This window comes from Pleuronectes platessa, chromosome 9, assembly GCF_947347685.1.
Source record: "Pleuronectes platessa chromosome 9, fPlePla1.1, whole genome shotgun sequence".
Taxonomy (NCBI): domain Eukaryota; kingdom Metazoa; phylum Chordata; class Actinopteri; order Pleuronectiformes; family Pleuronectidae; genus Pleuronectes; species Pleuronectes platessa.
Genome location: NC_070634.1, coordinates 1836589 through 1854358, shown reverse-complemented (window position 1 = coordinate 1854358; position 17770 = coordinate 1836589). Strand labels below are relative to the sequence as shown.

The window sequence follows — 17770 nt, the reverse complement described above, 5'->3', positions numbered from 1 at the left end:
GGGAGGGAGGGATGGAGGGAGAGAGAGAGAGAGAGAGAGAGACAGAGAGAGAGAGAGAGAGAGAGAGAGAGAGAGAGAGAGAGAGAGAGAGAGAGAGAGAGAGAGAGAGAGAGAGAGAGCATATAGGCCCTTGTTACATGTGTATTCATTCTGGCTTTATGCTAATTAAATGTCACCTACTAGATAGGCTGGAGCAATCCTTTTTTTTTATCAAAACAGTTAAAATGATGGAGCACAGTGGTGAGGAGGAAAATAATAAGATCAAGTATTGGATTTTATAAGGATCTATGTGTAAAAACTAACAGAAATGTCAACATACAGCTGAAATACCTTGTAAGTCATACCATTTGGACAGTGTTACCAAACTGTCATTTAATGCAGTTTCACTGAGTCAAATATCTTACCTTAACTTTTTCAGGTCCTGTCAGAGAGAAGGATTACAGAACAGAGAGATTATAAACCACAAATCCCTTAACTAAGTGGATCAATGTTAGTTTACCAGTCATCACAGCACATACACATAAGCACACACACGCACACATGACACACAGGGATGCCTGCAGAGTTTCACTAACTTTAGCTACTTATGAGGACTTTTTATCGAGAGCAAATGATTACACTTTATCGAGAGCAAATGAATACACAATCCATCCTGACTTCTTACAATTCAAACAAGTCACTGAAGTTGAATTATACACTTGATGTCAATAAGGGCCTCAGGTGACTGAGATGGACAGATGAAACAGTGGGTGATCCCTTCAAGTTGAGACAAACTACAGGGAAAGAGCAGCTCTACATTCTACACACTGAATGATGGGCAAATGCATCAAATCCAGGATAGGAGAGATCACACACAAATTAGAAATTCTATGTATATATATAAGGTTTGTTTTCAGCCTGGTTTTCATACTTTATGTCAGGATGACAGCTGATTGGCCCTAATTCTTCCTAAAACTGGAACTAAATTCTACAAATGATAAAGAATAAAGCCTACCGGGCAATAAAAGCTGCAATTCATAATGATTGTGTCCAATTCTAATTTAAGCATTTTAAAGAGCAAGTTTAAGGTCTTTCAAATGTGGATTTCATTTCTAAACAATATTTTATATGAATGCCCTTTACTCAGAAAACACATTCAAGTGTATTCACACTGATGACCATGAGTTTAAAATGGATATTTTTATGTTTATAGAAAGGGCTGGAATGAGGAGGTTTTCTGCTTTCAGACAGTGAGTGGTTACCGCTGCATCATCACACTTAAAAACCCTAACCCTCAGAATGAGGGACAACACAGACTGCTGCTTTCCACTTTCCATCATCACACATCTAACAGCCGCTGAAGCCTCAAATAGGGGAAGTGATTAACAATGAACTAATACAGCAAGTTTTGCTAACTGTTACTAAATTATACTCTATATACTATACTAAATTATACTATAACTGAATATTCAGATTTTGAAACTGATTATGTTTGACTATGGTTTATTTCATTTACCAATTCTGTTTAGCATGAGTAGTTGTATCCTGATGACTTACAGTTAGCCTGTGTAATCCTGTATCATTAATGTACTTTACCTTAATGTACTTTCTGTGGTTGCCAAGGTGAAAAAGTTCATCTTGAACTCAGCAGCAGCACAAGAAAGGGCAGCAGCTGCCTTGCCACTGCCATGACCTCAGCAGCACATCTGCCACTGTGTTTAGTTTAAAAACAGTGGAAGTGGTAGTGGAAACCGCTTACTGTCTGAAAGCTCCTTTACTTTCAGGAGCTTTGGTTGAACAGCTGAGAAGAACAAATAAGTGAATGATTTAATAACAGTATTGTTTAATAGTAAAAGCTGGGGAAACTGTGAACCATAACAGGAACACTTAATGCTTTACAGGCCTGTTTTCCTAGCCATTAGTATGCATATATTTCACTTAGATTCTACATAAACTGAATGAAAAGGATTTCCAATTAACTTTGATGAGTAATGGTTTAGTTTCAACGCAGTGAGACAGTCAGTTAGTATCTGAGCTCCCATAAGAAACAGATGTTGATTTAGAGGTATCCGGTTAAAAAATAAGGACAAGAGGAAGGATGAGAGTGGTGACAAACAGTACATTCAATGATAATAAAAAGACTTTCATTATAAAAACAAACTGCAAACAATTGCTACCAGCATGCACATAAACACGCACACATAAACACACAGAGCAAGGTAATGCAGGGATGGCAGACTCCAGAGCTGTGCGTTGAGAAGTGATATTGCTGTGTCTCATGTTATATCTGACTCATAGCTGAACACAATGAAACATTATTCCCTGATTAGTAAACAGTGATTATTTAGCTAAAAGGTTTTGATCTCACTGACATGAAGAGAAAGTCACACTATTATTAAAACTACGGACATATTATGAGTTTCTGTACTTATCTGCCTATGGCTTTCATTGATCATTCACAATTTTGTACACTTACAGGTACATATCTTTTAGCTGATGCTTTTATCCAAAGCAACTTACAATAAGTTTCTACATTTTACCATGAGCATTATTCAAACACACTTCTGATATTGGCCCAGACTGTGAAAGTCCACGGAAACCCTGACAAAGCAGAGATATTCTTCCTGTCAAAACAAACAACAACCACAAAATGGGCTGACACCCTTTCCTGCACTAGAGGAAGATGATGACGGTCTCATTGCAGCTCTGCAAACTGCACCACTTTGATACCAAACAGCAGTTTCTCTAGTGGGCTCAAATATTATCAGTCCAGTTCACCTCTCATTATCAAACCAGATCTCTCTGCTTGTTTTGGCTGCTTTTCATATATGAGCTGCCATTGTTCTTGCAGCAGTGAGGGGCAGGGTTCCTGCAGGACATGGATAGCCTAGCTTAGCATTAAGACTTGAAGAAGGGGAAACAGCTAGCCTGGCTGATACATCGTTTTATCTATTTATCAATAAGTGATTTACATGCTGGGACTATTGATCAACGAAGTTAACTCTATTAATTCACAGAGAACTTTTCTGGATATAGAGTGGGCCATCTGATTCAATAAGTAAGCACAGGTTACTCACATAACTTCCCTACAAACCTATTTCTTTGGTGCACAAATAAATGCTTTATCGTACTACTACGCCTTCATTTGAAATCAGTGTTTTCAAACTAAAACGACCTCTGAGTGTTTTGATTCTGTATCAGTTTTAATCCCAAATTCAATACCAACGTGCCTGGATAATTGAACACTCACTCAAAATGGGCTAATGTATGTAATCTAATTGATGGAAATCCATCGGAGTGACGGCCATTTAACAAGACATCTAAAGATACCTCCATGAGGTCTGGGTTACATTTGATAGACTACTATATATATATTCTTAATTTTAATCCATAATCAAAATTATTGTTAGTTGCAACCTTGATCTGAATAATGATCTTTATCTAATGGCCTTTACCTTCAAAATTGGTATTAAAAAGAACTCTGGCCACACCATGACTGGATCTTACAAAATAAATTAAGTGGATGGAACCATTGTACTCATCCCCCAAGAAAAAGCAAGACTAAAATATACTAATCGTCTGTTAATCGCAAAAACATGTTGGTGCAACATCTTGTCTTTCGACTGAGATACATACAGTTAAACTACCTCTGCTACATCCTCTGCTCATCAGCCCTCATCAGTCTTTAGCAGAGAATCACTATGACTTAAATCTAGAGACCATTCTGGTGTCTGTGGTGAGCTTTGTGGACTTGTCTAAACACTGATAGTGAAACAATTTCACCAATCTCAACTTACAGAACTGAAGTCTGTAAAACCAGAGGTAGAATCTTTAGGGGCTTTACTTGATGAGGATGGAGCAAAAGGGTCTTTGCCACTGAAGGGGTCTCCTAAGCCCTTTTTACTCTGAAATGGATCAATGATGTCGCTGCCAAACGGCTGGAAGGGGTCACCCGGTTTGGAAGGGTCGGCTGTGCCAGACATGCTCACTGGTGTGCTCTTACCTGAAGACATAAAAGACAAATGTACATTTCATCAAAGAGAAGACACTTTTCAAATCATCAACAAGGCTCTCTGTTTGTTTCACCCAATGAAAGCTTTCTAAAACAAACAACCTTCTCATAGCAATGACGTGACCTTGTCATGTGAAAAACATTTGAAAACTGACTGAAAAGTTAAAACTTAGGATAATATAAGGCATTCTTTACAAAGATCAGGAGAGGTCAGGACATATAGGTGCCTTCTGGGAAGCACAGGAATATTTTTTTTTTGTGATGATGAAGATATGCTAAGAGAAGCAAAAACAAAAAAAGCACATCACAGGTGTGAAAATTTAAATATCTACAAAGAAGGGTGTAAACAGACTAAGTGATTGTGTTCACTGATAGCTGAGAAACACTATAACTCAACACGGCAGATCCCACCAGTAACTCTCAACTTAGTGAACTTAGTGAGGTTGTATGTTGATAACACATGATCCGATGTGAGCGAGCACCAAATTCTGTGCTTCTCATAATTCTGTTCACGCCCTGCTTCACCCCCCCCCCCCCCCCCCCCCCCCCGTCACCTCAAAGTTATCTCCCAGCTTCTGAAAGCCACACAAGTTTAACCCCCACACATGTTCACACGCAAAAAAACAAACATCCAAAGGATCAAAGCCCAAAGTGATACTACTTTGACCCACGAATTGAGATGGTTGGGCGTCTGCCCACATTACAAACTGTAGGTTAAAGCATTTACCAACTATGCCAACAGACCTGTGTTTACAGACCATATTGTTTTTTTGAGTAAATAAATGCCCCACTGCTACATGTAATATTAGGCAAAAAAAATACAGCATGACAAAGTTTAATAGAATATAAAGACAAATCAAGGTAAAAGTGATATTAATATTTAATTTATAAAAAGTCTCCTTGTTTTATCAAACAGAATAGCAGCAAACCAGTTTACAGATAGAATACTGCTACACTATCTCTTTACATTTAACATTTCTCTGTAAAAATATATATAAAATGTAATCTTTATTTTTGAGACGTATTGGTACTGAACCACAGGGGTTCTGTAAATAAGCAAACATGTAAATCAGCAGTAATTGTAGTGCTGATAGTTAGTGTTCTTAACAGGGAGTTGAAGCTGGGCCTAGAAAAGGATTGTGGGAACTTTAAGAGTGCATCGCATTGCTTATGAAGGTGTTATACCACAGGACCAGTCAAACCGTTGTCATACTACATATATAGTCTTATTAAACAGTAAACCCAGTAGATTGGTGTGAATAGTTCACTTCAGACTCAACGCTGAGCATGCCTGGCATTTTTTTTTATCTCAGTGAAGCACACACACACACACACACACACACACACACACACACACACAGAGACAGAGAGAGAAACCACAATCATGAGCTCCACCCTGTTTTAAAATAATCCACTGGTATCTTATTTTAAGGTCTACAAGAGGACAGAACGCGCAGCTACATCTCCCCAATTATTTAAGGCATTTACTGGAGGCTGCAGCCTTGTCCCTATCACAACTCATTAAGTGATGAGTCAGTGACATGTGTGTGTGTGTGTGTGTGTGTGTGTAGAAGAGTAAAATAGAAAACATCAAGACACTAGATTTAATATACAAACTTGGAGACAATTAGACAGTTAGTAACAGTGCTGTCATTTGCCACTTCACATAGCCTGCAGCCTGACCTTCCCTGAACCACTGATCCTCATAAACATGCACAAACATATATGCACGTAAGCACGCATGCACAGACATGCACACACACACAGAAAAAAGAGAGGAAGCAAGTAAGGGTGTGTCTGCAAACCACAAATCATCGCTATTCAAACATCACCATCGCCTTTCCACAGACATAAGAGCAGTATTCTGTGAACAATGTTAAAATGTGAAGTGAGTCACAGGAGTGAATAGTCAAGACGTCCCTGACTAACAGCTGCTGAACAATTGAATAGAACAGCATCACAGCTGTAATATACTTCTCTTTAGTACCCATCAACTACTGACTCTGCAAATCTAAATTTTTTTTTATATATTTTAAATGGTAAATGGTTTTGTATTTATATAGCGCTTTTCTAGGATCTATTAATTATTTATTTTTGGGACCCAACTTAGAACCACACAAATTCACTTATTTCTTCTGTCCTGCTGCAACCCCAAGCCACCCTGCAAGATGCCTTGATTAAAAAATGTTTTCCCTAAATGATGTCATAAAAGTTTTAGTCAACTTCAACACCATTGTTTACCGAGGATTATATGACAACCTCAGGGGCCGGTATTTCAAAACTTGTAATCCAGATCAGAATGATCCGGATAACCAAATCCCCCTGTCCTCAGCCACGGATCAACCTGATCTATCCCGGTATTTCAAAACTTTGCTGGATTGGATCAGAGTGATCCTGATACCGGCAGATTGGGATGTCCAAATCCGTCCCGCCCCCTGGATCACAGACAGGAAACAGGAAATGGAGCCAACATTTTACAGAAAAAGGAGAAGCTAGCTCAACTATTGTCTCTGAATTAAAGTATAATCTTAGCCAGTGTTGATGCGTCCTCAGACTAGATGAAAGGCAATCATTATATTGAGTTAACCAATTATGTAAATCAGCACAAAGTTGAAAGAAGAGCTCGGCGATCTCTAATTAAGCAGAGTTCGCGCTAATGCGAGCTAACGCTGCTCCATTGACTCCTGTGTTAAGGAGCTAACAAGCTAGTAAATAGGCTAGCGTCTGTATGTCGCGGTCCACAGTCCATTTGAATGCATTCACTCGCAAGGCATTGTGTGTAGATTTTAAAATGTGTTGTACATATCTTTTTAGGAAACAGTTGTTAACAAAGCCCTAAAACCTTAAAGCTTTGGCTATGAAAATTAAGTGTGTGTGCTGAATGCATGTGAATAAAAACATTTGACAGAGACAAATAATTCTAACAAATGAACAAATCAAACTAACACTTCTTAAACAAGAAGAAGTGAAGTTAAGAATTCAGTTGCTGGAAAAGCAGTTAAAAGACTGAAATGTATACTGCATAGTTTAACACTGTTTGTTTAATAAATCACATTGTTTTTCCTTCATAATTCCTTGTTAATTGGAGTTTGTAATGTCACTTACACTTACGCAGTAGTGTAATGTTTATTCTGTGTTGCACTTCTGACGCCGATTTGTTAAAGCATTGCAGTGAACAGCGTGCATGTTTGCAGAAAAAAAAAAGGAACGTGAAAAGGAAATAAACATTGATCAAACAGCAGTGAAGCTTAGTTGTATTAAACAAAGAACTTTGGGAGCAGTTACACTTCAACTGTTCAAATCTTAACATGTAATCTCCCTCAAATCCACCTCTGAGGTGGGATCAGGGTGATCCTGATTTTTAGGATCAAACTGATTCAGATTTCCCACTTAAGTTTTGAAATACTCAACAGCAGCTTTTAATCCGGATCAAAGGCAGGATTGGATTGCCAAATCTGAATCTGAATCTTCAGGATCAGATTTGCTTTGAAATACCCGTTTTTAGGATCTGATCAGGATTTAATCCAATCCAGGTGGATTAATCCTGTCGGATCATTTTGAAATACCGGCCCCTGAGCACTATTTTTGTTACCTCTACAGCCCTGGTTGGGATGATGTTTTTATGTTGGTAATCATTGCCCTTTGTATAACATACATCAGGGCTCTTCAATAGGCGGCCCGCGGGCCGAATCCGGCCCCCGAGCTGCTTTGGACTGGCCCCCGGAGTGTGCTCGAAAAGTGCTTGAAAAAAAAAAAAAATTATAATTTTTTTTTTTTAAATACAGTGCCTTGCATAAGTATTCACCCCCTTTGGACTTTTCTACATTTTGTCATGGTATAACCACAGATTCAAATTTATTTCATCGTGAGTTTATGTAATGGACCAACACAAAATAGTGCATTATTTGGAAGTGGGGGGAAATATTACATGGATTTCACAATTATTTACAAATAAAAATCTGAAAAGTGTTGAGTGCATATGTATTCACCCCCTTTACTGTGAAACCCCTAACAAAGATCTGGTGCGACCAATTGCATTCACAAGTCACATTTACAAGTCACATAATTAGTAAATAGGGTCCACCTGTCTGCAATTTAATCTCAGTATAAATACACCTGTTCTGTGACGGACTCAGAGTTTGTTGGAGATCATTACTGAACAAACAGCATCATGAAGACCAAGGAGCTCACCAAACAGGTCAGGGATAAAGTTGTGGAGAAATATGAAGCAGGGTTAGGTTATAAAAAAATATCCAGAGCTTTGAACATCTCTCTGAGCACCATAAAATCCATCATAAGAAAATGGAAAGAATATGGCACAACCGCAAACCTACCAAGAGGAGGCCGTTCACCCAAACTGAAGAGTCGGACAAGGAGAAAATTAATCAGAGAAGCAACCAGGAGGCCCATGGTTACTCTGGAGGAGTTGCAGAGATCCACAGCTGAGGTGGGAGAATCTGTCCACAGGACAACTATTAGTCGTCTACTCCACAAATCTGGCCTTTATGGAAGAGTGGCAAGAAGAAAGCCATTGTTGAAAGGGATCCATAAAAAATCCCGTTTGGAGTTTGCCAGAAGCCATGTGGGAGACACAGCAAACATGTGGAAGAAGGTGCTCTGGTCAGATGAGACCAAAATTGAACTTTTTGGCCTCAATGCAAAACGCTATGTGTGGCGAAAACCCAACACTGCCCATCACCCTGAGCACACCATCCCAACAGTGAAACATGGTGGTGGTAGCATCATGCTGTTGGGATGCTTCTCTTCAGCAGGTACAGGGAAACTGGTCAGAATAGAGGGAAAGATGGATGGAGCCAAATACAGGGAAATCCTTGAAGAAAATCTGATGCAGTCTGCAAAAGACTTGAGACTGGGGCGGAGGTTCATCTTCCAGCAGGACAATGACCCTAAACATACAGCCAGAGCTACAAAGGAATGGTTTGGATTAAAGAATGTTAATGTCTTAAAATGGCCCAGTCAAAGCCCAGACCTCAATCCAATAGAGAATCTATGGCAAGACTTGAAGATTGCGGTTCACAGACGGTCTCCATCCAATCTGACTGAGCTTCATCTTTTTTGCCAAGAAGAATGGACAAACCTTTCCATCTCTAGATGTGCAAAGCTGGTAGAGACATACCCCAAAAGACTTGCAGCTGTAATTGCAGCGAAAGGGGGTTCTACCAAGTATTGACACAGGGGGGTGAATACTTATGCACCCAACAGATGTCAACTTTTTCGTTCTCATTATTGTTTGTGTCACAATAAAATTTATTTTGCACCTCCAAAGTACTATGCATGTTTTGTTGATCAAACGGGAAAAAGTTTATTTAAGTCTATTTGAATTCCAGTTAGTAACAGTACATAATGGGAAAAAGTCCAAGGGGGGTGAATACTTATGCAAGGTACTGTACAAATTTTTTTTTAAACTAACAATTTAGTAGCACTTAAATGGCACTTACTCATAGCACTTTGTAGTTTTGCTTTATTTTGAACCGGGCCATGGGTCATTTGGTACCAGGCCGCCCAGAAAGAATAAACAACTTACATTATTTCCGTTTTATTTATAATCTGATTCTGAACGGTGTTTTATTTTGAAAAATGACCGGATCCTCTCCGTTATGACTCATGCTTTACGCATGTCAAGACGCTTGTCTCGGTCACGAACACAAACCCAGACGGTATTTGTCGGACCCATTTGTCAACAACCAGGTGAATCCAGCATGTCTGTGCAAGGAGAAGATCAGCTGCTGGAGATCGCAAATGATGATGGAGTTTTCTGCTGTGACGGCAACCAAAACGAAATTACGGAGTAGACTGGACATCAGCAACACACTTCGGGTGTTATTGTCACTATTAGCCCTAGATGGGACCGCCTTGTTGCAGAGAAACAGGCTCAGGGCTTCCACTGATCACATTTATTATTATTATATTTAGAAAATACCCCAGTTTTTATGCTAGTCGTATATCATTATATTCCGTCGTATTTATCTGCCTCTAGTGACATCGGTTGAATTTTTTTTTAATTAAGGAATTAATTTGTAATTTTAAATTTAATTAAATAAATCCCCAGTGGCATTATGACATTTGTAAAGGATCCTTTCTCTGTGAACGTTCAATCTGACTTTGCATTGAAAGGAAAGGAGCTTTTATCCTCTGTGGATGAGGGGTCTTTACAACTGGAAACCATTGACATTCAGTCATCAGGTGACTTGCGTCAGTCATGGCAGCAGGCAGGTTTTGAAAAATTCTGGACCCATGATGTCAGCTGTGAGAAATTTCCACACTCAAGGGATCTTGCACTTTTTGTTCTGACAGTGTTTGGTTCAACATACACTTGTGAGTCATCATTCTCACACATGAATGCCATTAAAACTCACAATCGCATATCCCTTACTGACCAGCATCTACATGACTGCATGCGCATTGCCCTGACAACTTATAAACCTGACTTCACTGCTCTTGCCAAGTCAAAAAGATGCCATTTCTCTCATTAGATGGCAAATGTAGGCAAATTACATGAAAGTTAATAGGCATGTTAGTCAAGAAAGCAATTAAGGTTAATTTTTATAACAGTATGATTTAATTATGATGTTATTCACCTCATTAATTATCATGCATTGTTATGTTGTAATTCAATTCAGAGGCCTAGTATGCATTTTTATTTTGTATTTGTTGGTGCACTTGGAAGTTGTTCTAAGTAAATTCTAAACAACTGATACAGTTCACCTGAACTGAGTGATTAATTTTGAAACACATTTCCTTGATAGACTACCATGCACTTTTAAGTTGTTGCAATTCTATTCAGTTCCATGCAATGCACGTTGTTGGTGGAGATACATTTGATTCTGCCTGTCACTCAAATCAGTTTAATCTTAAATATTGAGGATAATGACCAGTAAAGTTGTGTTGGTACAGCTATGTACAATGAAGTGCATGTTTTTGTTAGTTAATTGCATTTCTCCAATTGTCTGTTAATATGGCTTGGTTATTGCTCACCTGGTTTGATTTTTTAATCCTTGGGCCTATGCGTCCTCTTGGGCATATGTTGTAAAGCTTTTACAAAATAAAATATATTGACTCCTTCAGTATGTTGTTGTAATATCTTGTTACCGTGATCACTCATATCCTCCGGCCCCTGACTTTGCCTCAGTTTCAAGAACCGGCCCCAGCTCCAAACTAATTGAAGAGCCCTGACATACATAGTACTTCAGGTACGCAGCAATGTTTTTTGGAGAGCAGCAGCTTTAACCGTTCTGCCATGGATATATCATAGGCTATTTAACGAGTTGCATATTGTTGACTCATGAACAAAGATGTAAGCCAGTTACAATGGTTCCTTTATGCCTTTCATGGTTAATCTTTCCTTCACTGAAGACTCTGTGTTGTGCCTTTGGAGTCATCTTGACTGGGTACCATCTTGAAAGGAGACTAGTAAGTGTACCAAATTGATTCCATTTCTTTTAAAGTTGTCAAACTATGGACTGATGGCTATCTAAAGTCTGAGATTATTCTGTAAACCCTTTCCAGGCTTATGCAAATCAACTACATTCGATCGTGGGTCTTCTGGAATCAGTTTTTTCGTAGGCATGGTTCACATCAGCAGATATGTACTGTGAATAGCAAGATCACACTATTTTTAGCAGTCAAAGTAGCTCAAACCCACACCTTCATATTCTTATTTTATTGATTGGACTCCAGGTTTGCCAAATACTGACTCCAATAACCTTTTGCTGAAGTCAGTGTGGGGGTTCACCTACTTTTTCCAACCTACATAGGAAATATTGGAATGATATACTGAATATGGAGGAGAACAATGCAGAAATTATTATTTATCATTATATATGTAAATATATATATATATATAAAATAAACTGATACACAGGTTTGCAGCCTGGTTAAAGGATGCAGAATTATTGTAGGACAATATTAATCAGCTGCACCCTCATCACACTTAAGTCTAACAAAGCAAGTTAAGAACTGTTCGGGTCTCAGAACAAACACCAAGCCATGAAATTCAAGGAACAGACTGCAAAGCTCACAGGCAAGGTTGTGTCAAGGCCCAGTTGAAGAAGTGACCAATGGAGAAGGCTACAACCTCTCTGTCGTATTGAAGGTTCCCAAGAGAACAGTGACCTGAATGATCCTAAAACTGAAGAAGTGTGGAATAACCTGCAATCTTCCTAGGGCAGTATTATATACATGCTTCTAATAGTCTAGTCTACTAGGGCGGCTGTGACTGAGGGGGTAGAGCAGTTGTCTAGGTCAGTGAATTTCAACCTTTTTTGAGCCGCGGCACATTTTTTACATTTACAAAATCCTGGGGCACACCACCAACCAAAATGACACTCTATGGACTAACACAGTACATATAATACATATAGTTAGTAATATAATTTCTAAATGTATTAAAGAGGACTATTTTAAATTATTTCAGCCCTTTCTTACTCTTACCTTTTAATGAGCACAAATTGAATCAGATTTATGAAACAATCTTTGATTTAACTAAACTTTATTTAACGGAGACATATTATACCCATTTTATCACATTTGATATGGTTCCTTGGGGTCTTATTGAAATGTCTGTAACATATTTTGGTCAAAATACAACAAGGATCATTTAAAACAGGACCTTTTAACCCTGTCTAAAACAGATTGACCTGTTTTGAGTGTCAATATTTACTCCCGCCGTTTACCCGCGCTTCATTGAATTTCTTCACTTTGACATTCAGAGCACTGGGCAGAAACCACATCGCGTCAACACCCACCGTGGGCCTTCGCGATGCTTTGTTTTAATTAAACAGTCGGATTCCCCTGGTCCGCACCAGTTCTGGCTGCTAGGCCCCAGCCGAGGCGCACCGCCGGAGGGGGCCCCCCGCGAGAACGGAGGGTTCCCCCAACGGGCGCCGTAGCTGAGGTGATCTGCGAGAAGGGCCCGACACGCGTCCAGAGTCGCTGCCGCCGACCGCCGTACCCGGTCCCCTCCAACGGCCCGCCTTCCGCACCGGCGACGGACACCGCCCCACGGTCCAAGAGAAAGAATGCCCCCCGCACCACTGACGCCGTGAGGCACAGCGGAATAGGACCTCCCCCCCAAAAAAACGTTGAGGCGTGCCGCACGGCGTGGAGAGGAGGGCGACTGCTCCCCCAGCCGCGGCACCTGCCCAGCGGTTTAACCACAAATACCAATGATATCGGTGAAAGTCAAGTTTATTACCGATGTGTAGATGTCGGTAAACGAGGCAAATATCTGCCGCTACCGATGTTCGGCCGATACTTCGGTGCAACACTAGATATTAGATAATTTCCCACGGCACACCTGACGATCTCTCACGGCACACTAGTGTGCCGCGGCACACTGGTTGAAAATTAACTGGTCTAGGTCACCCTCCGACCAGAAGGTCGGTGGCTCAAATCCCAGCCCATGCCGAAGTATCCGAAGTATTTGGATAAAAGCTAAATGACATGGAATGTAATGTTATGTACTAGTCTAATAGTAAGGGCGATGATGGCGATGTGGTAATCACAATAAGGAAAACAATGCATGTTGGTTTCTGATACAGAAAGTATAAGTCCCACTTTCTTCTACGGCTAACCTCTGTTTAACTGGCTTCAGAGTACTTTTGGGCAATTTCTAAGCTCAATAGTTAGTGCAGTGCAACACCTGACTGTCTAAGGAAAATAAAATCTCATTATTCCAGCAAATACAATTATTTGTTAGCATTTAATGACTCAAACTGGAATAGGGTTCTGATAAAGCTGCTCTGACTGAAGTCAGTCATAGGATGAACCATCTTACAGTCTTTTCTTCACTCCCCAAAGACTTGTCGTGTGACACTCACCACTAGGGGGTTTGGGTCTTGGGGGAACACTTTTCTTTGGTGGCAAAGCTGGTGTGTCACTCTTCCTGTTGAAGGGGTCGTCCACAAACACTGACTGGCAAGAAAGATTTAGAGGAGCAGTGATATAATATATGTTATACAGTTTGAGTTGAAACTTTTATATGTGTTTAAATAAGGTGAGGACAGCACCACAATAATAATAATGATGATAAATAATTCCATGCGTAGAGCTATTGAATAATTAATCAATTCTCATTAATGTCGTCCTTTCACAATTTATGCCTTCTTAAAATTCAGACTTTTCTGTAAAACCCCTGTAGTCCTGCTGACTATGTGTTTTCAGTAAAGGTTTGGCCTCTGGTACCTTCTGGTAGTCTGGCAGCCAGCTGGCTCTGCCTTCAAAAGGGTCTCTGGGCTTCGACATATGGCTGAAGTCTGCAAATCCAGCTGAGCTGTTACTGCTGCTGCTGAATGAACTGCTGCCAAACGGGTCCAATGCGCCAAATAGGTCTGAAAATGACAGTCACAATTACTTTTGATCAAAAAGCATATTTATAAAGACTCACCGTAATAACAAGCTTACTTTAAATGTTTAGTTTTATTCAAAACACTCAACTTGTTTGTCTGCCAACTTAGATCTACAGCAAATAGGAAATATAAAATGAAAAATACCACACTGACAAACACTTAGAAGCAAATATATTGCATACATCTTGTTCAGAGGTTGTTCAGCAGGTTTGCTCTACCGGTCAAGGCCATGAAGATTTACATGGAGAGTTACAGGTGTTAATGTGCTTTGTTAATGTTTATATATTTTTATTTGTATTTTGTGTGTATTTTATTGAGATTCGTCTATCAAAGGTTCTCCTACATCTGGTAGATTCATTATAAGTTTTTTTCCTTTCATTGGATTGTAAGTGGAGAATATACCTAAGATCAACCAGGATGTGAATAGATACAAGCAAAAACATCTCAAGCCTAAGTGAGACATGGACAGGAGAAGTATATTTCTCATCACTTTACTTTTAAACTAGAGGAGTCCAACAGTAGTTGATACTAGTTTTACTTTACAGATCGAAAAGGAAATCAAAGGCACAGGAGGCAGATTTCTTAAAAATTTCACTCATTAATTTCTCAGCTGTGTGTGTAAAAACTATCACTGCCAGAGAAGGAGTGAAATATTGAGCAAAACTGACTTCAACCTCTAAATAGTGTTGAAAATGTGTCTACCTGTTTGTCTTGTTTCTTTGATTTACTATCCTTTTCATACCTGTGGTTGTATGAGGCCACTGTAGGCAATAGTATGCATGGTTGAACATTGCTGGTTTATAGGCAATGATATTGGAGAGCACAGACTTAAAGATTTATTTTTCAGTTTTGAATAAAAAGGACTACATGATGTTCACAAATATTGTACATGTAGGAGAAAAACAAATGAAATCCTACCAGCTCCTCTGGGCTTTGGGTTACTTGATGAGAATGGGTCATTGCTTGTGAAGTGACTGGCTTGCTTCAGGAAGCAAAAGAACAAATTCAAGTTACACCAATACACATTTATTATGCTTTGATAGTATTTTGTTTATAACAATTCATATAAAATCTAAATTTACTCACATTTTGATTGACAAGTACCTTTGAAGGTAATGTGGCACTTTTATTGAAGGGGTCTGTTGTGGAGAAGGGGTCGATCTTTGTGGTCTTCTTGAAAAAATCTTCTGATGACGTTTTGAATGGATCTGTCTCTTTGAACGGGTCCCCTCCAAATGGATCTGCAGAAGAAACCATGGTCAACATCATCTATTCTAATATTCAATGTTTCATGGGACATGGTTTCCCACCAAATCTGAGGGGTGAGGTCTGCCTGCATGTGGAGAACTGCAGGCCTCCCCACTATGCACACAAGTACAACTCAAGCTATCATAAGGTCTGCCTGCCTATAAGGATGGTAAAACATTTATAGATGACCCGCTAATGCCGCAAGATTGCTGTCGATGGACAGAGAATGAGGGACAGAGACAGAGAGAAAGACAGTATAAGCAAGAGACAGCCAGGCGCAAATCACAAGGTATTGTGAAAAGTATTCCAAAAAAAAAAATTTTAGTCAAATTATACGATGGCAGGCCAGTCTAGGTAAGCAGTAGGAAATACTATGTAGGTCTGTTTTTCTCTGTTCACAGTAGCGCTGCAAGTGTATGATGAACCATGAATTGTCATGTTGTATTGTTTATGCTGCTGTATACACAGGTAAAAATTAACCATTCTAAGTAGAACATTTTAATCGTCGGTTAATGTTAATGGTTTCTGGTTGAGAAAATACTTTAAGTTTAGAAAAAGCACCATCATACAATAAGCTATAAAATAAAACATTTTGTGATTATCTGTATGAATTACTTTCATTCCCTTTACAATCACAAATGTGCAGTGGTTGAGAGAACTCCTATTAAATGTATTCAGTCACGGGTAGGGAAAACATTTCACGGGGGTTACGGACACTTGGATGACACCACAGGAACAGTATGTAGCCATTTATGTTTTTTTCCCTGTTTTATGTTTGAAGGACTCACCAGTTACTTCAATTGTATTGGATTTGGATGCAACACTGTTCACCCTTGAGACTTAATAAGTGCTTAAAACTCACCCACCCCTCCACTGGCATATATGGGAGTAGATAATGAGTGAATACAAGTTTTCGGTGAACTATCCCTTTAAGGTTAAAAGCACAAAAATGTGTATATGAAGTGGGGGAATACTGAGCAGTGTTTGGCCAACAGGACGTACTGCGTAAATCAGGCAGGAAGGACCATGGTTAGAAAGGTGAGCAAGAAACCAACCGACAGCATCTCAATTGCACTCCATCAACCAGGCCTCTATGACAGTGGTATTTGGCAGAAGCCATTTAGTGTAAATATTGAGGCGGCCCACTTGAAGTTTGTCACACAGCATTTTAAGAACTCTGAGAGCCATAGGAAAAAGATAATCCAATTTAATGAGGAAAAATAGAAGAACCGTTTGGGCCCAACACTACAACTGATTGACGGTTCACCATTGAGTACAACAATGACTTGAAGCAAACTGCCAAGACAATCTGTGAGGAGACCTAAAGATGGCAGTTTACAGAGGTTGGGAGGAAAATTTGCAAAAATACTAATTCGAGATGTGGAAAAACCTGTAGGGACATATCCAAGACTTAACTTTGTAAATATTGCCAAAAGGTTTCTACAATACTGAATAAAGGGTCTGGATACTTAAATTTTAATAAGTGTTTTAACTTTTTGAGCTTCTTTAACCCAAGTAAATACCTGTGGACGTTGGTGGCTGCTTTGCAAAAGGGTCATTTTGGAAAGGGTCACCTATTGAAAAGGAATCAAGCAGAGGGTGGAGGAAAAGGAAAAAAGAGGATTGTGAGGTGGAAGTCAAATAAGATAGTCAGAGAGCACCTCAAGCTGAAAAAAATATATGCAGTCTGGAATAAAGGAGACCTAAATAAATAAACAGTTAACACAGTCAGGTAAGAGACAACACAAGGGGAGAAGTAAATAGAATAAAAATATGTGTTTCATTAAATGGAGAGGTAGAGTAAATGGATGATGGATGAATGTGGTGGAAAATGAGAAATAAACACCTTGAGGAATACAGACAGGCAAACACTGATTACTAGATGGGAACAATGTGTAGAGGTTAAGAGGGGTGATAACCTTTAAATGGGTCTGTTATGAAGGGGTCTTCAGAGTGGAAGGGGTCAGTGGGAAGCTCCTGAGGCTGGCTGTTGAACACGGATGGCTTCACTTTGAAAGGATCCTCCTGTGGTAAGTAGCAAAACAAGGAAACAAACAGAGAAAGAAGAAGAAGTATAGTCACAACATTGCTTTGATGAACGCCTTCACTACATCAGGTGTAAGTATATTATAACTTTGTTGTATTCGACATAACTTAAAACACA

At 39.4% G+C, this 17770-nt stretch overlaps 1 protein-coding gene across 9 annotated transcripts in view; it reads right to left on the bottom strand.

Moving 5' to 3' along the window:
• eps15l1a (epidermal growth factor receptor pathway substrate 15-like 1a) overlaps positions 1–17770 on the bottom strand; it is a 46119-nt gene that overhangs the window by 4658 nt on the left and 23691 nt on the right. For 2 of the 9 annotated variants that reach the window (XM_053430584.1, XM_053430585.1), the window contains exons 18-25: positions 17526–17631; positions 17130–17180; positions 15445–15599; positions 15277–15340; positions 14195–14340; positions 13831–13924; positions 3824–3982; positions 405–421 (exon numbers count right to left, since the gene is read on the bottom strand). In XM_053430584.1, coding sequence (XP_053286559.1) covers positions 405–421; positions 3824–3982; positions 13831–13924; positions 14195–14340; positions 15277–15340; positions 15445–15599; positions 17130–17180; positions 17526–17631 — 792 coding nt within the window. Of the gene's footprint in view, positions 1–404; positions 422–3776; positions 3983–13830; positions 13925–14194; positions 14341–15276; positions 15341–15444; positions 15600–17129; positions 17181–17525; positions 17632–17770 lie in introns of all 9 variants that reach the window. The other 7 variants (XM_053430586.1, XM_053430589.1, XM_053430591.1 and 4 more) reach the window with 5 other exon arrangements.